The sequence below is a fragment of the Globicephala melas genome, chromosome 19 (assembly GCF_963455315.2).
Source record: "Globicephala melas chromosome 19, mGloMel1.2, whole genome shotgun sequence".
In the NCBI taxonomy this organism is placed as follows: Eukaryota; Metazoa; Chordata; class Mammalia; order Artiodactyla; family Delphinidae; genus Globicephala; species Globicephala melas.
In genome coordinates, this window is record NC_083332.1 from 13,037,529 (window position 1) to 13,058,133 (window position 20,605).

A 20,605-nucleotide genomic window follows, 5' to 3' on the forward strand; every position below is an offset into this window, starting at 1 on the left:
CACACACACACACACGGTCCCACACCACAAAGAGCATCTTTTCTTCATCGTTTATTTGTACAGTTTTTATAAAAAGTAGAAAAATAAACATTTTATGGGGTCTGAGCTTGAGAAATTACACACATAAATATAAAAATAGTGATTTGGAGGCAATAAATTAAAAAAGGGTTTTCACACATAAATAATATCGAAGATGCTGAGACACATTGCAGGTGGGTCTCTGGGGTCAGACACACTGGTCTCCACTGGCAACACATTTCAGGTCCCGGGTGAGGAGGCGGAAGAGGTTGAACACGACAGAGGCTTCGAGGCAGTCCCGGGACTCCTGGGGGCAGAGGGGGATGGCTCAGTAGCTCCCACGTCTGGGCTCCCAGCTGAGCCCAGCCATCGGTTTCCCCTCCCCGGTCACTCACCTTCTTCGGGGCCTCCTGGAGCCGGTGCAGCCAGTGGTGGAGGCGGCCCCGGGGCCTGGGGCCTGCTGTGGGCCGAGCTGGGACCTGTGGGCAGAGGAGGGTGATGTTGAGGGTGTGAGGCAGGGCCTGGGACAGAGGGGCACGTACAGGTGGCCAGAGCCCAGACGCGGCCCGGGTGCCCCGAGCGCTCACACAGGCCTGGAGCTTGGAGTGGATGTGGTGCAGCGTGTGAAGGGGCTGGTCCAGGATGTGATCCAGGGATGAGTTAGCCGTGGCCTCCAGGACATTCAGTGTCAGGGCCAGCTCCGCCTCCAAGGCCACGGGGCGCTCCCACACCTGAGGAGGAGACAGAAGACAGGTGAGAGTTGCACGTGAGAGAGAACAGGCGAGGAGGCACAGGTGAGGGGGACAGAGGAAGGGACAGTGGAAGGTGAAAGTCGGGGTCAGGTGAGAGCCGATGTGGTTGGCTGAGGGGAAGGGGTCAGGGGACGGGTGGGGAGGGCAGGGAGAGAAGGACGTGAGGGAAGGAGGAGGTGAGGGGCCACCTGCAGAGCGGGAGCAGGGCGAGCAGGTGAGGGCAGGCGGGCCTGACTCTCCCAACTCACCTGCAGCTGCCTCAGGTCCCGGGTCCTGGGGAAGAGGCGGGAGCTGCAGTTCCAGTCCTTCTGCAAGAGCGACTCTTCCTGGAGAGCAAGGGCAAGGTCAGCCCATGGGGGAAGGGACAGAGGGAAGACCCCGGGGAGACTGGAGGATGGCCAACAACAGGAGGACGGGAGGTTGACTTCCAGAAGGACCGCAGAGGCAGGTCCACCGCAGGAGGACAGGAGATCGCCCACCGCGGGGAGGGTGGAGGTCAGCCCAGTGCGGGGAGGGCAGGCCCACCTTCAGCCCAGGTAGCCTGGGAGCGCACAGAGGGAGGGGTGGAGGGTCGCCCGCTGCAGGAGGGGTCGGGAGAGACTCACAAAGGCATCCTTGGCCCTCTTGAAGGCCTGCAGCTCTTGTGGGGACAGAGACTTGAACTGGGCCATGTGGCAGCCCCTTGCACCTGGGAGGGCCCCGAGGGGTGAGGGCACAGGAACCGCTCCTGTCCTGCTCGGCGCCACGGTCATCAGCACCAGCAGCAGCCTGCAGCCGGGGGCCACGTCTGTGTTAAGGAAGGACAGAAGGTGAGGGGAGGGAGGGCGTCGCGGGGGGGAGGGGGAGGCTCTGGGGAGGCGAGGGTCCCAGACAATGATGTAGGGGCTGACCCAGCTTCATTCCTGCTCTCTGGTCTCTGCAGCAGATGGGGATCAAGTGTCTGCTCTGAGGCTGCCGCCTGGGGTCTCTCAGTCTCGTCCGGCGTCTCTGACTTCAGCCTCCTCCTCTGGATCTCAGCTCGCTGCTCTGTCCTCGTCTCTGAACTTCCAGCTCCGTCTCAGGTGTAATTCCTGCCTGAGTTCCATGGCGCAGCTTTTAGCCTGTGCAGCTGGGCAATCCCAGCTGATGTAGGAAAAGTGAAAACACAGCTAGCGGCTGACACTGGCAACAGGGGAGGCAAGCACTGGGAAAGCCCAGAGCGGGGCGGGGCCTGTGAGCCATGTGAGCTGCTCAGGGAAAGAGAAACTGACATGGATTCATGTCCCATTTCACCTCCAAGAAAGTGAGGAAGGAAGTCAAAATCAGGGCTGGGGCAGCTTCAGCCCCCCACGGCGGGTCTCCTGCGCTGGTGCCCAGGCTGATCTAGGACTGCGGTGGGGAGGGGACAGAGGGACTTCCTTTTTGGCAGAGTCCCCAGTACAGGGAGTAGAGGGAAAAGGCACCTGTAGGAGGTGTTGCCATGAAGAGCCTGGAACTTCCAAGAGGGAGGCTGTCTAGGAGATGGCAGAAGGTCCAGGGGTGCTGCTGCGGGTGGGAGGGAGAGTGAGAAAGGCAAAACACTCGCGAATTCAGAGAGGACACCAGCTGCTCCCCACCCTTCCCCACCTGGTACCCATAGAGACAGCGTGGGGGGGGGGGTCGGGAGCCTGCACCGACCTGCTCTCTGACTGTCAGGCGCAAAAGGACCCAGGAATAGGAGGATGTGCTGTGAAATTGAGCTGTGACCAGTACTTCAGGGAAATCAGGTGGGGTTGAGAAAAATGCCTTCATTCATTCACCAAGTACCTATTTGCCCTCCCACCCCCGCTTTGGGTCAGACCCTGCTCAAGGTGCCAGGAAGAAAGCATTGTAAAAAGAAAAGACATGAAACAATCCTTCATGGGGCTTTTTACTGGAGAGAGGTGCAAGGTAGTACCTGTGTGGGACACGGGGATTAGGCATGTGGTATGTATTACGTTAGGTAAAGTCAGATAACGGAAAATGAAAGAAGTGAAGCAGGGACGAGAGCAGAGTGCGAGAGGAAATCTGTATTTAATAAGGTCATGAAATGACATTTGAGGGAAGACCTAAAGGAAGTGAGGGAGGGAGCTCTGTGGAGATCTGAGGGGGAGGCTTCCAGGAAAAGGGAACAGTCAGTGAAAAAGAGAAACAGAGACACGCCCCTCCTATGAGCCTGTACATCTCACCCTGTTCACAGAGGCTCTGCCACAGTATGGTTTGCTTTCTTTGTTGTTGTTGTTGTTTTTGGCCGCGCTGCCTGCAGGATCTCAGTTCCCCGAGCAGGGATTGAACCGGGCCCTCGGCAGTGAAAGCGCAGCGTCCTGACCACTCGAATGGCAGGGAATTCCCTCGCAACGTGCTACTGAATACTCATGGTAGCACCAAGGACATCCTGTGCTTTGCCTACATTGCAAATACAGAGGAAACTGCAGGGACTCAGAGGAGTTGAGAGACTTCTCCAAGGTCCTACAGCAAATAAGTGGTGAGGGCAGGATATTAACTGAGTTCTGTCTGACACCAGAGAGTAACCACTACACTCAACGGCCCCAGTGTAGCGACATCTCCTGACTTGGAGGTAATGGACGTCTCGAACAGAAGGTGTGGGGTCCTTTTGACTATTACTCCCACCCCCTCTTTCCCTCATTAATAATTCCGGGGAGAGGGTGGACCAAAGTCCTCATTTGGGAATGTCTTTGAGCTCTGATACGTAACGTTTTTTAGAAATTTTTTTATTGGAGTATAATTGCTTTACAACGTTGTATTAGTTTCTGCCGTACAATGAAGTGAATCAGCCATATGTATGCCTATATGCCCTCCGTCCTGGACCTCATTCCCACGCCCCCATCCCACCCTCTAGGTCGTCGCAGAGCACTGAGCTGAGCTTCCTGTGAGTTAGAGCAGGTTCCCACTAGCTAGCTATTTTACGCATGGTAGTGTGTATATGTCAGTCCTACCCTCCCACTTCGTCCCACCCTCCCCTGCCCCCACTCTGTCCACATGTCCATTCTCTAGGTCCACGTCTCTATTCCTGCCCTGCAGATAGGTTCACCTGTAACAGCAGGTGGACTTTCCTGGGGGTCCAGTGGGTAAGACTCTGTGCAGGGGGCCCGGGCTCCATCCGTGGTGGAGGAACTAGATCCTGCATGCATGCCGCAACTCAGACCCAGAGCAGCCAAAATCAATAAACATGTTTTTTAAAAATAAAAGCAACAGGGCTTCCCTGTTGGTGCAGTGGTTGAGAGTCTGCCTGCCGATGCAGGGGACACGGGTTCGTGCCCTGGTCCGGGAAGATCCCACATGCCGCAGAGCGGCTGGGCCCGTGAGCCATGGCCGCTGAGCCTGCGCGTCCGGAGCCTGTGCTCCGCAACGGGAGAGGCCACATCAGTGAGAGGCCCGCGTACAGCAAAAAATAATAATAATAATAATAAAAAAAATAAAAGCAACAGCAGGGATGTGCCCAAGTCACCTACCAGTGTTCTTTCTGGTCAGTTTCTATTAATTGCATCGGCCTTACATCAGGGGAGGACGCATTGCAACAACTGTGAATCCTGAAAATTGACAAATTATCTCAAAATCCCTCAACATCATACTGTTTCTCTTAGAAAGGAAGTTCAGGGGAGTGGTTAGGAGCATGGGAGCTGGAGCTAGACTCTGGGGCTCAAACCTGGCTCCGACCCTCTCTGGCTGTGTGACCTTGGCAAACAGGCTTTGCAGTTGGCCACGAAGATTGCCCATCCACAGATGCAGACAGATTTTAAAAGTGCAGTTGTTCTGCATTTACGTGTGTGATTATTTAATGGAGACCAGTTATTAAGGCCATTCTGTGGCTTCAGCTGGAAGCTTCAGAAACATTATTTCAATGTATAGAACTCACTGCAAGGGAAGTGTAACAATGCCATGGCATAAATGAGTAAACTGAGGCTCAGAGAGAAGTAATTTGCCCAGACACGCAACACTTAAGGGGCAGGGGCAGACCTGAAACTCAGGTCACCTGATTTCCCTGTCTCAGCATTTTGTGCTGAACAGCCCCCCTCAAAATGATCACGGAATAAACAACCCAAAGTAATGCAAAAATAGTTAATAATTCGCAATAAATTAACAACAGAACACAGAACGGCAAATACACACAGGAACTTCATAAACACAAAACACGCTTAAGTGACGGAACTCAAAAAACTACTTATCCAGAGGACTTTTGGCCCTTTCACTACCCAGTCCCTCAGGGAAAGAGACTTCCCCAGCGGGCACGTCCAAGAGTCACATATTCATGGAATCGCAAAGCGGGCACTGAAGGTTCAAAGCAGAGGTGGGACCTGTCATGAGACAGGGCTGTTCCTGTAACCGCAGAAGTAGAAACTGGTCCATGGTACGTGGTGGTCAGTGACCAAGGCGGACACGGACTCCAGTCTTTTCCTGCCAGCCCGGGCCCTGCAAGATCTTAGGGCAACGCATCCCGCGGAAATATCGCTGCTTCCGGGGGAACTCGTTGTGGTCTTTGGGAAAAGGGCGCCTCTGGCACCAGCGCCGGCGGGTCCAGGCTGAGAGATCCGCCTGGTCCGATGGGGCCACGGAGGAGGGCGGCGTCCGCAGCCAGGCGCCCCCAGAGTTTCGGGTCCCAGGCGGAGCCGCGGCGGGATCACAGACAAGGACCCGAGTGCGCCACCAGCCGCAGGTCCCACGCGAGCAGGCGCAGGTTGAAGATGACGGTGGCTTCGTGGCACCGAGGCGAGTCCTGCAGCTCGGGAAGGAGGCGGAGCGGGGCTGAGTCAGGGATCTCCTTCCCCGAGAGACCCCTCTCCAGACCCTCACGGCTCCAAGCCGGGCTCCCGTCTAGCCGCTTTCCCGCCTGCTCCACTCACAGCTGTGCGAGTTTGGGGACGCCTCCTGGGCCTCCGCAGGGACTTGCTCCAGGAGCCTGGCCGGACCAGCTCGAGCTGGAGGGAGAACAGGAGGTTAATGAAGGCGGCGGGGAACCAAGCCCCCCCCCCCCGCTTCCCCTCGCAGCCGCAGACCAAAGCCCGGATTTGGGGACACCGAGAGGACGTGAATCGTGTCTGCGCCCGTTTCTGGCCTCATGGGACAGATTCGCAGTCGGGGGGCCTGGCCTCGAGACCAGGGGCGCAGAGCGAGCCGGGAAGTGTGCGGGGCCAGGGCGCGGCGCACTCACGCAGGCCGCCACGTCCCGCCCCGCGGCCGCCAGCAGCTCCAGGGTCGGGCCGACGCCGGGGAACAGCTCGGGGCTCGGCAGGCTGCTCAGCACGTCATGGGCGTCGGCGAGGCCGCGGGCCACCTGGCGGAGCAGCGCACGGGACAGCGGGCACCGGGCGGGAGTTAGACGGGGCCGCGCGCCAGCCCGCGCTCCCCCACCCCACCCCCACCCCGCCCGCCGCCCTCGGGCCTCACGGAAGGCCGCGGAGGGTCCCTCCTCCGGCGGAAGGAGCAGTTGCGCGGCCTCCAGCTCAGCGTCTCTTCTTCCTGCGGGGCAAGGGCTGGGGTGACGCGGAGTCTCCTGGCAAGGGCCCCTGAAGCGCTGGGACGTTGGAGATTCCTGGACGTGGCTGGGGACTGGCCGGGACGGTTGTGCTTATCGTGTCCCGAACCAGGCAGCGCGCCGATGGCTGAGTGGGGCTCAAAGGTACCCGCGCTCCCCGTGCGGAGCCTGTGCCCCGATGTGGAGCTGAGTCCGCCTGGAGGGGGCGCCCCTCTGTGATCCGCACCAAGGCCATGCATGAGCTGACCACCGGGGCCTCCGGGAAGAGGTCGTGGTCATAATTCTGGACCCTGAAATCTGAGATGTGCCTGCTGGACGCTAGGACGCGAGGGCCCCTCGGGACAAAGTCTGGTGTCTCCGAGCCCGGTGGGCCCGCGGTCCAGGGGGCGGGGGCGTCTGAGCATCACTCACATAGTGGTCCCTCAGTGCCTTGATGGCCAGCAGCGCCCGGGGGTCCAGGGAGCGGTAGTGTGAGAGGAAGCGGCGCGGAGGCTCCACCACTTCGGGGTCCGCTGCCACGCCCACCGTCACCAAGACCCACAGCCCCACGGCCACCGCGGCTGCGCCACTCGGCCCCATCTCTGCTCCTGCAGGACGCGACGGACGTCAGCGAGCTCAAGGAGAAGGCCCCGAGTCCAAGCCCCTGCCTGTGGTTAGACTTGCAGAGGGACTGACGCTCAGAGCGTGGGCTGTGGACACACGCAGGGGAAGAGACAGGATGGGCCCCTCCTACCCTCAGCCTGTCTCCTCTCACTCCTCAGCTACAATGTGTCTCTGGAGCCTGGTGCTGCAGCAGGGCCTGCCTTCCACTGTCCTCTGGGTGGTGTCCAGAGTGATGTCCACCTGGGACAGTGGTGCCTGCACCCTCCGTGGTGGCTTTTAAGTGCCCAGCTGAGAATGGTGAGCAAGCGGGCTTCCCCGTGCAGGGTAAGCTTTCCCAACGTCATTGCTGGCCATTGACTAGCCCAGAGGGTTGCAGGCAGGGGTTTGAGGACTTTACCCACCTGTGGGCCAGTGCCAGCGATGACTCTGCTCAACCCTCTCTCCTGAGCCAATTGCTACGTTTGTTTTCTGCACCTTTTGTGTTTTCTGTGTGTCGGTCTTTCTTTTGCACTCTAGGAATGAACTCAAAACACACCTTTTCCTTTGGCTAGAAGCTGCAAGCTTGGCAGAGGAACCCATACAAGTGCCTGCTGTCAGGAGTTCATACTCGGGTTTCTTTCTTTCTTTTTAAAGATTTTTTTTTTCATATGGACCATTTTCTAAAAAGTCTTTATTGAATTTGTTACAATATTGCTTCTGTTTTAAGTTTTGGTTTTTAGGGCCAGGAGGCATGTCAGATCTTCGCTCCCCAACCAGGGACTGAACCCACGCCCTCTGCATTGGAAGGTGAAGTCCTAACCACTGGACTGCCAGGGACGTCCCCATACTAGGGTTTCTAATGCTTGCTCTTCAATCTCTCTCTTGTCATTATATCCTTCCTCTCCCTGTCTTTTTTTCCCTCTTTCTCTGCACAAATATCCTTCCCTTCTGTTTTCTCAGCTTCTTTCCTCATCTGGGACTTAGACAAACTCTCTCTGGCTTCCTTAGTCTGTTATTAAATGACATGTATTCCTTTACCAATTATAAAACCATTCTTCGTTTGCTGTTGAAAATTGGAATTGCAAACATGTTTTTCTCAACCACTGTTAATAATAATTATAGTTGGTACATACTGAGCACTTCCTGTATGCTTGGCTTCCACTTTAAGCTCTTCTCATGTATTTACTGCTTTATTCTCCCCATCAAGTCTGTGAGGTAGGTCCTCTCACTGGCTGACGTTTTATAAGATGAGGAAACTGAGGTACCGTGGCCGTGCGTCTGTCCAAGCTCACACAGCTTGTAGATGTGATCCCAGGCTGTCTGGGTTATTACTGGTGATGCTCTGCCACTTCTCACCTATATAGACAGATCTATTCATGTGCAGAATAGTTAAGGTATGTTTTCGGCAAGTAAAGCAAAGTTTCCCACATGAGACCACCTTTAATTAATTATAGTTTATTAATAAATATTGATAATTACAGGCAAGTAATGGCTGTTTTTCCCATGTATGTCTTCCTCAGCATTAATATGAAAAAATTATTTTGTCTTTCAGTGTATACTTTCCTTATTGAAAGGCACAGAGGTTTTAAAAAACATCAAAGTGGTTGAAGCAGAAGTACTCTGAAAAAAACATGAGAGAAATTCTACTGAGACACTAGACGAGATCAGCCAATGTGTCCATGCGCAAACTTTCCAGGCTTCCATTACCTCTCCCCAACTCATCCCAGCATCCCCCCATTTCAGCTGGAGATCCAAATGGTTTGGGGAAGGTGACTTGACCCCCCGTCTCTGGTTTGGCATATGTGACTTGGCTGCAGCCATTGACCTCAGTTAGCCTCCTTGGCCACAGTGATTGCATTTAGGGGTGGGCATGTGACCTAAGCCAATCTAATCAGAATGAATCTCAGTGCTGGACATCTTATCCCCAGATAGCTGTGTGTATCGAGTTTGTTCCTTTTTATTGCTAAATGGTATTCCGTGGTATGAATGTACTACAGTTTTGGGGTTTTTTAAACAGTTACCTGTTAAAGAACATCTGGGTTGTTTTTTGGCTGTTATAAATAAAGCTGCTATAAACAATCATGTGCAAGATTTTGTATGAATGTAAGTCTTCATTTCTCTGGGAAAATGCTCAGGAATGCAATCGCTAGGTCATATAGCAGTTGCATGTTTAGCTTTTGTAAAAAACTACCAACCCTATTTTCCAGAGGGGCTGTACCATTTTGCATTTACACCAGCAATAAGCGATCAATTTCTCCATATCCTCGTTAGCATTTGACTTTATTTATTTATTTATTTGTTTTTAGGCATTCGGATGGCTGTATAATGATACCTCATGGTGGTTTTAATGTGCATCTCTTTGTTGGCTAACAATGTTGAACATCTTTTCATGTACTTATTTCCCATCTTTCACTCTTCAGTGAAGTGTCTCTTCATGTCTTTTGCCCCTTCCCAAACGGACTGTTTAAATTTTCTACTGTTGATTTTTGAGAGTTCTTTATCTATTCTAGATACTAGTCCTTCATCAGATAGGTGGTTCGCAAGTATTCTCTCCCAGTCTTTAGCCCGTTCTTCTATCTTCTTAACATGGTCTTTTACGTAGCAAAAGTTTTGGATCAAATTCAGTTGATCAATTTTCCCTTTATGGATTAAGCCCTTGGTGTCAAGTCTAAGAACCCTTTGCCTTGCTCTAGATCCTCAAGATGTTCTTCATCACTTTTTCAAAACGTTTTATAGCTTTATATTTTACATTTAAGTCCATGATCCATATTGAGTTAATTTCTATTTTAGTGTGAAGTTTAGGTCAAGGTTATTTTTTGGCCTATGGAGGTCCAATTACTCCAGCACTATTTTTTGAAAAGGCTAGTTTTCTCCACTGAATTGCTTTAGTATGTATGAGTATTTCTACATGCAAGGAGTGTCACACCATGTATATTATTCAGTGATTTACTTTTTTCACTGTGTCTTGAAGATTTTTCCATGTCGGTGCCTATAGATCTGCTTCGTTCTATTTAACTACTGCAGGTCTAGCTTAACCTGGAGTTCCTGGACAATAGGATTCAGGGGAGGGTGAACTTGCATGGGAAAAAGCTGCATCTCCATCTTCACTGACCTCAAACTGAAATTGAGCATTTCTTTCCATTATGAATGTAAGCAACAAACCACAATAATATCAGCAGAACCTGTGACTTTGTCACTAAAAGAAGCCACAGATACTTCCTAACACATTACAGATGTGGCACATATCTTTTTTTTATTATTTTTTTTAATTTTTGGCTGCTTTAGGTCTTTGTTGCTGCGCGCGGGCTTTCTCTAGTTGCGGCGAGCGGGGTCTACTCTTCTTTGCGGTTCGCGGGCTTCTCACTGGGTGGCTTCTCTTGTTGCAGAGCACGGGCTTTAGGCACGTGGGCTTCAGTAGTTGTGGCACTTGGCCTCAGTAGTTGTGGCTCGTGGGCTTAGTAGCTCCACGGCATGGGGGATCTTCCCAGACCAGGGCTCGAACCCGTGTCCCCTGCACTGGCAGGTGGATTCTTAACTACTGCGCCACCAGGGAAGTCCTGTGGCACATATCTTGAAAAATCATTTACTCCCATTACTCCCTCAACAGTATAGTAGTTATTAAACCTACTGCTATGTCTTGTATTTAGTTCATTAATAAAGAGACATATGTATTACTTATCACAAAGTTACTTTAATGTTGTGGTAACTGTGTTTCAAAATAATCGGTTTTCTTAATAGTCCTGTGTATCTAAAAACACATTTCTGAACAAATAAGTGATTATAGCAAGGTTGCAGGATACAAGATTAATATGAAAAACTATACGGCTTTCTTGTATAACAGCAGTGAACAGTTTGTAGTTGAAATTTAAAATTCCAGTTACATCAGCACCCCCAAAAATGAAATACTTAAGTACAAATACAACAAAATATAAATAAAATCTGTGTGAGGAAAACTATAAAACTTTGATGAAAGAAATAAAAGTACATCTAAAAATGGAAATATTCTATGAATATGGATAGGAAGACTCAATATTGTCAAGATGTTGGTTCTTCCCAACTTAATCTATAGATTCAATGCAATCCAATCAAAATCCCAGCAAGTTAATTTGTGGATATTGACAAAGTGAAAATTTATATAGAGATTCAAAAGACACAGAATAACTTTCACAGTATTAAAAGAGAAGAACAAAGTTGGAGGACTGACACTCTCTCACATCAAGACTTACTATAAAGCTATAGTCATCAAGACAGTGTGATATTAGTAGAAGGACAGACAAATCAATGGAACAGAATAGAGAGCCCAGGAATAGACCCACACAAATATAGTCAACTGATCTTTGAGAAAAGAGCAAATGCAATTCAATGAAGAAAGGATAGACTTCCAACAAATGGTGTTGAAACAACTGGACATTCGCATGCGAATAAATAAAAAAATAAACAAACCAAGCTAGACGCAGACCTTGAACATCTCACAAAAATTAACTTAAAATGTATCATAGACCTAAATGTAAAGTGCAGAAGTATAAAACTCCTAGAATATAGTATAGGAGAAAATCTAGGGAACCGTGGTGATGATTTTCTATATACACTGAAAGCACGACCCATGGAAGAAAAAAAATTGATGAATTGGAAACATTTTATACTCAGCCCTATGAAAGACACTATTAAAAGAGTGAAAAAGGGCTTCCCTGGTGGCGCAGTCGTTGCGAGTCCGCCTGCTGATGCAGGGGACACGGGTTCGTGCCCCGGTCCGAGAGGATCCCACGTGCCGCGGAGCGGCTGGGCCTGTGGGCCATGGCTGCTGGGCCTGCGCGTCCGCGGCGGGAGAGGCCACAACAGTGAGAGGCCCACGCAAAAAAAAAAAAAAAAGAAGAATGAAAAAATGACTCCCTTTCTCTCCCGCAGTCTTGAGATCCATGATTTTAACAAAAGACTGGAAAGAATATCAATGCTCACCAATAGGGGATTGGTTATTCAATAATCCTGTTACAATGCAAGCCTTACCAGTGGTATATGCAGGATGTCTCCCATTGCCCCTCCAAGTTCACTCTTCCCACTTCTCCACCCTCCTCTGGGCCCCAGGAAGCTGGCCTTTGGTTTCTGTTGGGTGCAGCCAATGGGGAGCCTAGCGGTAGGGCCAGAGAGTGGGGAAGGAGAGTAAAGTCAGAGTATTTATTCCCCAGGCTTCCTCCCTGCAGGGGCATCATGACTTCTCTGTCCCTCCCCCTGTGTACATGACTCCCTCCTTCCCAGGTAAGGTAACCACTCCCTCCCTTCTCCCATTCCTTCAGGCCTAGGGATGACAGACCCTCATCCAGGTGGGCCCCAAGGCCTTGCATTCCTCCTCCTCTGTTCTCTTCACCATCCAATCCCTTTGTAAACACCCTTGATATTAAACCACCACAGATTATCCTACATTGATTAGGCCATCTGTTTCCTGCAGGGGACCTCACTGATACAGTACAATTAAAGATGTGGGCGAATGTAAATGAGAGGTAATGGTAAGACACACAGAGCAGGCTACCAAACTCTATACAGACTCGTTCCAATTTAGAAGTTGCTCAAAGAAAGAGAAAAAAGAAAAAAGAGGAGAACTAGCAACTAACTGCTAAAAAGATTACATCCAGGAAGTGGGATTAAAGACTTTCTTTAACTCTCCAAGTTGTATTTTTTTTTAATATTTATTTATTTATTTTGTTGCACCGGATCTTAGTTGCAGCAGGCAGGCTCCTTAGTTGCGGCATGCATGTGGGATCTAGTTCCCTGACCAAGGATCGAACCCAGGCCCCTGCATTGGGAGCATAGAGTCTTAGCCACTGCGCCACCAGGGAAGTCCCAATGGTATTTTTTTACTGACTGAATCTTTATAACAAATGTGTTACTTCGATAATCAGAAAACATATGTACAAATAAATATATGTAACATTTCTACTCATTGGAAAAATTGTTCCAGATCTGGGGTGATGGAAGACAGGTGGGTGGTGAAATTATAGGTGGGTTTTTAGCTTTATCCAATGACCTTGCCTTGCTAATTTTATCAGGAAAAGTAGTAGATTTTATTTTTAAAGCAAAACAAAGAGACTGATTGAGACACATGGAGACAAAGAGACACTGGCCTGAATGTTTGCTAGAAAAAGGAATGATAGACAGATGGAGTTATCGACAGAGACAAAAACAGGACCAGAGAGACAGAGACAAAAGAGGAGGCAAACAGAGAGGGAAGAAAGAGAAACAGAATGAAATGGGGACAGAAATGGAGAGAGAGAAGGAGGCACTGAATCAGATATTTAGGGGTAGTTGTGGCTTGGAGATCAGGCTTTGGAGCTGGATTGAGTGTAGGTTCAAATTCTGCCTCTGCCAATCACTGACTGTGTGTCTTGGAAAAGTTCCTTCACTTTACTGTGCCTCAGTCATCCCATCTATACATCGGAGGTGGAACAATTCTTGCAGTGTCATTTTTTGAGCATTAAATGAGATATGTACATATCAGTTACTTAGAACAGGGCCCAGTAACACCAAGCACTGTATAAGGGCTGGTTGTTATTATAGAACAGAGATAAGGACACCCAGGGTGATGAAAAGAAAGTGAGAGGATACAGAAAGGGACAGAGACCAGAACTGGTGGCAGAGAGCTGGGGTAGAGTCATCGCTGGCACTGGCCCACAGGTGGGTAAAGTCCTCAAACCCCTGCCTGCAACCCTCTGGGCTAGTCAATGGCCAGCAATGACGTTGGGAAAGCTTACCCTGCACGGGGAAGCCTGCTTGCTCACCATTCTCAGCTGGGCACTTAAAAGCCACCACGGAGGGTGCAGGCACCACTGTCCCAGGTGGACACCACTCTGGACACCACCCAGAGGACAGTGGAAGGCAGGCCCTGCTGCAGCACCAGGCTCCAGAGACACATTGTAGCTGAGGAGTGAGAGGAGACAGGCTGAGGGTAGGAGGGGCCCATCCTGTCTCTTCCCCTGCGTGTGTCCACAGCCCACGCTCTGAGCGTCAGTCCCTCTGCAAGTCTAACCACAGGCAGGGGCTTGGACTCGGGGCCTTCTCCTTGAGCTCGCTGACGTCCGTCGCGTCCTGCAGGAGCAGAGATGGGGCCGAGTGGCGCAGCCGCGGTGGCCGTGGGGCTGTGGGGCTGTGGGTCTTGGTGACGGTGGGCGTGGCAGCGGACCCCGAAGTGGTGGAGCCTCCGCGCCGCTTCCTCTCACACTACCGCTCCCTGGACCCCCGGGCGCTGCTGGCCATCAAGGCACTGAGGGACCGCTATGTGAGTGATGCTCAGACGCCCCCGGCCCCCTGGACCGCGGGCCCACCGGGCTCGGAGACACCAGACTTTGTCCCGAGGGGCCCTCGCGTCCTAGCGTCCAGCAGGCACATCTCAGATTTCAGGGTCCAGAATTGTGACCACGACCACTTCCCAGAGGCCCGGGTGGTCAGCTCATGCACGGCCTTGGTGCGGGTCACAGAGGGGCGCCCCCTCCAGGCGGACTCAGCTCCACATCGGGGCACAGGCTCCGCACGGGGAGCGCGGGTACCTTTGAGCCCCACTCAGCCATCGGCGCGCTGCCTGGTTCGGGACACGATAAGCACAACCGTCCCGGCCAGTCCCCAGCCACGTCCAGGAATCTCCGACGTCCCAGCGCTTCAGGGGCCCTTGCCAGGAGACTCCGCGTCACCCCAGCCCTTGCCCCGCAGGAAGAAGAGACGCTGAGCTGGAGGCCGCGCAACTGCTCCTTCCGTCGGAGGAGGGACCCTCCGCGGCCTTCCGTGAGGCCTGAGGGCGGCGGGCGGGGTGGGGGTGGGGTGGGGGAGCGCGGGCTGGCGCGCGGCCCCGTCTAACTCCCGCCCGGTGCCCGCTGTCCCGTGCGCTGCTCCGCCAGGTGGCCCGCGGCCTCGCCGACGCCCATGACGTGCTGAGCAGCCTGCCGAGCCCCGAGCTGTTCCCCGGCGTCGGCCCGACCCTGGAGCTGCTGGCGGCCGCGGGGCGGGACGTGGCGGCCTGCGTGAGTGCGCCGCGCCCTGGCCCCGCACACTTCCCGGCTCGCTCTGCGCCCCTGGTCTCGAGGCCAGGCCCCCCGACTGCGAATCTGTCCCATGAGGCCAGAAACGGGCGCAGACACGATTCACGTCCTCTCGGTGTCCCCAAATCCGGGCTTTGGTCTGCGGCTGCGAGGGGAAGCGGGGGGGGGGGGGGGCTTGGTTCCCCGCCGCCTTCATTAACCTCCTGTTCTCCCTCCAGCTCGAGCTGGTCCGGCCAGGCTCCTGGAGCAAGTCCCTGCGGAGGCCCAGGAGGCGTCCCCAAACTCGCACAGCTGTGAGTGGAGCAGGCGGGAAAGCGGCTAGACGGGAGCCCGGCTTGGAGCCGTGAGGGTCTGGAGAGGGGTCTCTCGGGGAAGGAGATCTCTGACTCAGCCCCGCTCCGCCTCCTTCCCGGGCTGCAGGACTCGCCTCGGTGCCACGAAGCCACCGTCATCTTCAACCTCCTGCGCCTGCTCGCGTGGGACCTGCGGCTGGTGGCGCACTCGGGTCCTTGTCTGTGATCCCGCCGCGGCTCCGCCTGGGACCCGAAACTCTGGGGGCGCCTGGCTGCGGACGCCGCCCTCCTCCGTGGCCCCATCGGACCAGGCGGATCTCTCAGCCTGGACCCGCCGGCGCTGGTGCCAGAGGCGCCCTTTTCCCAAAGACCACAACGAGTTCCCCCGGAAGCAGCGATATTTCCGCGGGATGCGTTGCCCTAAGATCTTGCAGGGCCCGGGCTGGCAGGAAAAGACTGGAGTCCGTGTCCGCCTTGGTCACTGACCACCACGTACCATGGACCAGTTTCTACTTCTGCGGTTACAGGAACAGCCCTGTCTCATGACAGGTCCCAGCCCTGCTTTGAACCTTCAGTGCCCGCTTTGCGATTCCATGAATATGTGACTCTTGGACGTGCCCGCTGGGGAAGTCTCTTTCCCTGAGGGACTGGGTAGTGAAAGGGCCAAAAGTCCTCTGGATAAGTAGTTTTTTGAGTTCCGTCACTTAAGCGTGTTTTGTGTTTATGAAGTTCCTGTGTGTATTTGCCGTTCTGTGTTCTGTTGTTAATTTATTGCGAATTATTAACTATTTTTGCATTACTTTGGGTTGTTTATTCCGTGATCATTTTGAGGGGGGCTGTTCAGCACAAAATGCTGAGACAGGGAAATCAGGTGACCTGAGTTTCAGGTCTGCCCCTGCCCCTTAAGTGTTGCGTGTCTGGGCAAATTACTTCTCTCTGAGCCTCAGTTTACTCATTTATGCCATGGCATTGTTACACTTCCCTTGCAGTGAGTTCTATACATTGAAATAATGTTTCTGAAGCTTCCAGCTGAAGCCACAGAATGGCCTTAATAACTGGTCTCCATTAAATAATCACACACGTAAATGCAGAACAACTGCACTTTTAAAATCTGTCTGCATCTGTGGATGGGCAATCTTCGTGGCCAACTGCAAAGCCTGTTTGCCAAGGTCACACAGCCAGAGAGGGTCGGAGCCAGGTTTGAGCCCCAGAGTCTAGCTCCAGCTCCCATGCTCCTAACCACTCCCCTGAACTTCCTTTCTAAGAGAAACAGTATGATGTTGAGGGATTTTGAGATAATTTGTCAATTTTCAGGATTCACAGTTGTTGCAATGCGTCCTCCCCTGATGTAAGGCCGATGCAATTAATAGAAACTGACCAGAAAGAACACTGGTAGGTGACTTGGGCACATCCCTGCTGTTGCTTTTATTTTTAAAACAACATGTTTATTGGGCTTCCCAGGTGGTGCAGCAGTTGAGAGTCCGCCTGCCGATGCAGGGGACACCGGTTCGTGCCCCGGTCCGGGAAGATCCCACATGCCGCGGAGCAGCTGGGCCCGTGAGCCATGGCCGCTGGGCCTGCGCATCCGGAGCCTGTGCTCCGCAACGGGAGAGGCCACAACAGTGCGAGGCCCGCGTACAGAAAAAAAAAAAAAAAAAAAAAAAGTTTATTTATTTTGGCTGCTCTGGGTCTGAGTTGCGGCATGCATGCAGGATCTAGTTCCTCTACCACGGATGGAGCCCGGGACCCCTGCACAGAGTCTTACCCACTGGACCCCCAGGGAAGTCCACCTGCTGTTACAGGTGAACCTATCTGCAGGGCAGGAATAGAGACGTGGACCTAGAGAATGGACATGTGGACAGAGTGGGGGCAGGGGAGGGTGGGACGAAGTGGGAGGGTAGGGCTGACATATATACACTACCATGCGTAAAATAGCTAGCTAGTGGGAACCTGCTCTAAAGCACAGGAAGCTCAGCTCAGTGCTCTGTGACGACCTAGAGGGTGGGATGGGGGCGTGGGAATGAGGTTCAGGACGGAGGGCATATAGGCATACATATGGCTGATTCACTTCATTGTACGGCAGAAACTAATACAACGTTGTAAAGCAATTATACTCCAATAAAAAAAATTTCTAAAAAAGTTATGTATCAGAGCTCAAAGACATTCCCAAATGAGGACTTTGGTCCACCCTCTCCCTGGAATTATGAATGAGGGAAAGAGGGGGTGGGAGTAATAGTCAAAAGGACCCCACACCTTCTGTTCGAGACGTCCATTACCTCCAAGTCAGGAGATGTCGCTACACTGGGGCCGTTGAGTGTAGTGGTTACTCTCTGGTGTCAGACAGAACTCAGTTAATATCCTGCCCTCACCACTTATTTGCTGTATGACCTTGGAGAAGTCTCTCAACTCCTCTGAGTCCCTGCAGTTTCCTCTGTATTTGCAATGTAGGCAAAGCACAGGATGTCCTTGGTGCTACCATGAGTATTCAGTAGCACGTTGCGAGGGAATTCCCTGCCATTCGAGTGGTCAGGACGCTGCGCTTTCACTGCCGAGGGCCCGGTTCAATCCCTGCTCGGGGAACTGAGATCCTGCAGGCAGCGCGGCCAAAAACAACAACAACAACAAAGAAAACAAACCATATTGTGGCAGAGCCTCTGTGAACAGGGTGAGATGTACAGGCTCATAGGAGGGGCGTGTCTCTGTTTCTCTTTTTCACTGACTGTTCCCTTTTCCTGGAAGCCTCCCCCTCAGATCTCCACAGAGCTCCCTCCCTCACTTCCTTTAGGTCTTCCCTCAAATGTCATTTCATGACCTTATTAAATACAGATTTCCTCTCGCACTCTGCTCTCGTCCCTGCTTCACTTCTTTCATTTTCCGTTATCTGACTTTACCTAACGTAATACATACCACATGCCTAATCCCCGTGTCCCACACAGGTACTACCTTGCACCTCTCTCCAGTAAAAAGCCCCATGAAGGATTGTTTCATGTCTTTTCTTTTTACAATGCTTTCTTCCTGGCACCTTGAGCAGGGTCTGACCCAAAGCCGGGGTGGGAGGGCAAATAGGTACTTGGTGAATGAATGAAGGCATTTTTCTCAACCCCACCTGATTTCCCTGAAGTACTGGTCACAGCTCAATTTCACAGCACATCCTCCTATTCCTGGGTCCTTTTGCGCCTGACAGTCAGAGAGCAGGTCGGTGCAGGCTCCCGACCCCCCCCCCCACGCTGTCTCTATGGGTACCAGGTGGGGAAGGGTGGGGAGCAGCTGGTGTCCTCTCTGAATTCGCGAGTGTTTTGCCTTTCTCACTCTCCCTCCCACCCGCAGCAGCACCCCTGGACCTTCTGCCGTCTCCTAGACAGCCTCCCTCTTGGAAGTTCCAGGCTCTTCATGGCAACACCTCCTACAGGTGCCTTTTCCCTCTACTCCCTGTACTGGGGACTCTGCCAAAAAGGAAGTCCCTCTGTCCCCTCCCCACCGCAGTCCTAGATCAGCCTGGGCACCAGCGCAGGAGACCCGCCGTGGGGGGCTGAAGCTGCCCCAGCCCTGATTTTGACTTCCTTCCTCACTTTCTTGGAGGTGAAATGGGACATGAATCCATGTCAGTTTCTCTTTCCCTGAGCAGCTCACAGGGCTCACAGGCCCCGCCCCGCTCTGGGCTTTCCCAGTGCTTGCCTCCCCTGTTGCCAGTGTCAGCCTCTAGCTGTGTTTTCACTTTTCCTACATCAGCTGGGATTGCCCAGCTGCACAGGCTAAAAGCTGCGCCATGGAACTCAGGCAGGAATTACACCTGAGACGGAGCTGGAAGTTCAGAGACGAGGACAGAGCAGCGAGCTGAGATCCAGAGGAGGAGGCTGAAGTCAGAGACGCCGGACGAGACTGAGAGACCCCAGGCGGCAGCCTCAGAGCAGACACTTGATCCCCATCTGCTGCAGAGACCAGAGAGCAGGAATGAAGCTGGGTCAGCCCCTACATCATTGTCTGGGACCCTCGCCTCCCCAGAGCCTCCCCCTCCCCCCCGCGACGCCCTCCCTCCTCTCCCATTCTGTCCTTCCTTAACACAGACGTGGCCCCCGGCTGCAGGCTGCTGCTGGTGCTGATGACCGTGGCACCGAGCAGGACAGGAGCGGTTCCTGTGCCCTCACCCCTCGGGGCCCTCCCAGGTGCAAGGGGCTGCCACATGGCCCAGTTCAAGTCTCTGTCCCCACAAGAGCTGCAGGCCTTCAAGAGGGCCAAGGATGCCTTTGTGAGTCTCTCCCGACCCCTCCTGCAGCGGGCGACCCTCCACCCCTCCCTCTGTGCGCTCCCAGGCTACCTGGGCTGAAGGTGGGCCTGCCCTCCCCGCACTGGGCTGACCTCCACCCTCCCCGCGGTGGGCGATCTCCTGTCCTCCTGCGGTGGATCTGCCTCTGCGGTCCTTCTGGAAGTCAACCTCCCGTCCTCCTGTTGTTGGCCATCCTCCAGTCTCCCCGGGGTCTTCCCTCTGTCCCTCCCCCCATGGGCTGACCTTGCCCTTGCTCTCCAGGAAGAGTCGCTCTTGCAGAAGGACTGGAACTGCAGCTCCCGCCTCTTCCCCAGGACCCGGGACCTGAGGCAGCTGCAGGTGAGTTGGGAGAGTCAGGCCCGCCTGCCCTCACCTGCTCGCCCTGCTCCCGCTCTGCAGGTGGCCCCTCACCTCCTCCTTCCCTCACGTCCTTCTCTCCCTGCCCTCCCCACCCGTCCCCTGACCCCTTCCCCTCAGCCAACCACATCGGCTCTCACCTGACCCCGACTTTCACCTTCCACTGTCCCTTCCTCTGTCCCCCTCACCTGTGCCTCCTCGCCTGTTCTCTCTCACGTGCAACTCTCACCTGTCTTCTGTCTCCTCCTCAGGTGTGGGAGCGCCCCGTGGCCTTGGAGGCGGAGCTGGCCCTGACACTGAATGTCCTGGAGGCCACGGCTAACTCATCCCTGGATCACATCCTGGACCAGCCCCTTCACACGCTGCACCACATCCACTCCAAGCTCCAGGCCTGTGTGAGCGCTCGGGGCACCCGGGCCGCGTCTGGGCTCTGGCCACCTGTACGTGCCCCTCTGTCCCAGGCCCTGCCTCACACCCTCAACATCACCCTCCTCTGCCCACAGGTCCCAGCTCGGCCCACAGCAGGCCCCAGGCCCCGGGGCCGCCTCCACCACTGGCTGCACCGGCTCCAGGAGGCCCCGAAGAAGGTGAGTGACCGGGGAGGGGAAACCGATGGCTGGGCTCAGCTGGGAGCCCAGACGTGGGAGCTACTGAGCCATCCCCCTCTGCCCCCAGGAGTCCCGGGACTGCCTCGAAGCCTCTGTCGTGTTCAACTTCTTCCGCCTCCTCACCCGGGACCTGAAATGTGTTGCCAGTGGAGACCAGTGTGTCTGACCCCAGAGACCCACCTGTCTCAGCATCTTTTTTATTTTTTTTTAATTTAATTA

The 20,605-nt window shown here is 53.5% G+C and overlaps 4 protein-coding genes across 4 annotated transcripts; 2 read left to right on the top strand and 2 right to left on the bottom strand.

Moving 5' to 3' along the window:
* Positions 1–226: 226 nt before the first annotated feature.
* LOC115862559 (interferon lambda-3-like) lies at positions 227–2,386 on the bottom strand. The gene is made up of 7 exons (XM_070044346.1): positions 2,383–2,386; positions 2,213–2,294; positions 1,376–1,619; positions 1,019–1,096; positions 606–749; positions 414–497; positions 227–325 (listed from the first exon to the last, which is right to left on the bottom strand). Exons 1-7 carry the CDS (start codon positions 2,384–2,386, stop codon positions 227–229), a joined length of 735 nt encoding a protein of 244 aa, XP_069900447.1.
* Positions 2,387–5,406: 3,020 nt separating this feature from the next.
* LOC115862689 (interferon lambda-4-like) lies at positions 5,407–6,840 on the bottom strand. Its single transcript, XM_030874837.2, has 5 exons — positions 6,673–6,840; positions 6,175–6,245; positions 5,938–6,082; positions 5,630–5,704; positions 5,407–5,502 (listed from the first exon to the last, which is right to left on the bottom strand). The coding sequence occupies exons 1-5, from the start codon at positions 6,838–6,840 to the stop codon at positions 5,407–5,409; spliced, it is 555 nt and encodes a 184-aa protein (XP_030730697.2).
* Positions 6,841–12,806: 5,966 nt separating this feature from the next.
* On the top strand, positions 12,807–15,383 carry LOC115862688 (interferon lambda-4-like). Its single transcript, XM_030874836.2, has 6 exons — positions 12,807–12,817; positions 13,927–14,110; positions 14,539–14,609; positions 14,702–14,846; positions 15,083–15,157; positions 15,285–15,383. Exons 1-6 carry the CDS (start codon positions 12,807–12,809, stop codon positions 15,381–15,383), a joined length of 585 nt encoding a protein of 194 aa, XP_030730696.2.
* Positions 15,384–18,392: 3,009 nt separating this feature from the next.
* LOC115862560 (interferon lambda-3-like) lies at positions 18,393–20,552 on the top strand. Its single transcript, XM_070044347.1, has 7 exons — positions 18,393–18,396; positions 18,485–18,566; positions 19,160–19,403; positions 19,683–19,760; positions 20,030–20,173; positions 20,282–20,365; positions 20,454–20,552. The coding sequence occupies exons 1-7, from the start codon at positions 18,393–18,395 to the stop codon at positions 20,550–20,552; spliced, it is 735 nt and encodes a 244-aa protein (XP_069900448.1).
* The last annotated feature ends 53 nt before the right edge of the window (positions 20,553–20,605 follow it).

What these genes read in the sequence shown, in the direction of transcription:
- LOC115862559 (XM_070044346.1), bottom strand. An exon ending in GGGACCTGAGGCAGCTGCAG is followed by an intron (nt 750 to 1,018) that starts GTGAGTTGGGAG and finishes TCTCCTCCTCAG; the next exon opens with GTGTGGGAGCGCCCCGTGGC. An exon ending in ACTCCAAGCTCCAGGCCTGT is followed by an intron (nt 498 to 605) that starts GTGAGCGCTCGG and finishes CTCTGCCCACAG; the next exon opens with GTCCCAGCTCGGCCCACAGC.
- LOC115862689 (XM_030874837.2), bottom strand. Translation starts at nt 6,840, where the DNA reads ATGGGGCCGAGTGGCGCAGCCGCGGTGGCCGTGGGGCTGTGGGTCTTG. An exon ending in AGGGACCCTCCGCGGCCTTC is followed by an intron (nt 6,083 to 6,174) that starts CGTGAGGCCCGA and finishes CCGGTGCCCGCT; the next exon opens with GTCCCGTGCGCTGCTCCGCC. An exon ending in GGCGGGACGTGGCGGCCTGC is followed by an intron (nt 5,705 to 5,937) that starts GTGAGTGCGCCG and finishes TTCTCCCTCCAG; the next exon opens with CTCGAGCTGGTCCGGCCAGG.
- LOC115862688 (XM_030874836.2), top strand. An exon ending in GGCGGGACGTGGCGGCCTGC is followed by an intron (nt 14,847 to 15,082) that starts GTGAGTGCGCCG and finishes TTCTCCCTCCAG; the next exon opens with CTCGAGCTGGTCCGGCCAGG. An exon ending in GTCCCCAAACTCGCACAGCT is followed by an intron (nt 15,158 to 15,284) that starts GTGAGTGGAGCA and finishes CCCGGGCTGCAG; the next exon opens with GACTCGCCTCGGTGCCACGA.
- LOC115862560 (XM_070044347.1), top strand. An exon ending in GGGACCTGAGGCAGCTGCAG is followed by an intron (nt 19,761 to 20,029) that starts GTGAGTTGGGAG and finishes TCTCCTCCTCAG; the next exon opens with GTGTGGGAGCGCCCCGTGGC. An exon ending in ACTCCAAGCTCCAGGCCTGT is followed by an intron (nt 20,174 to 20,281) that starts GTGAGCGCTCGG and finishes CTCTGCCCACAG; the next exon opens with GTCCCAGCTCGGCCCACAGC.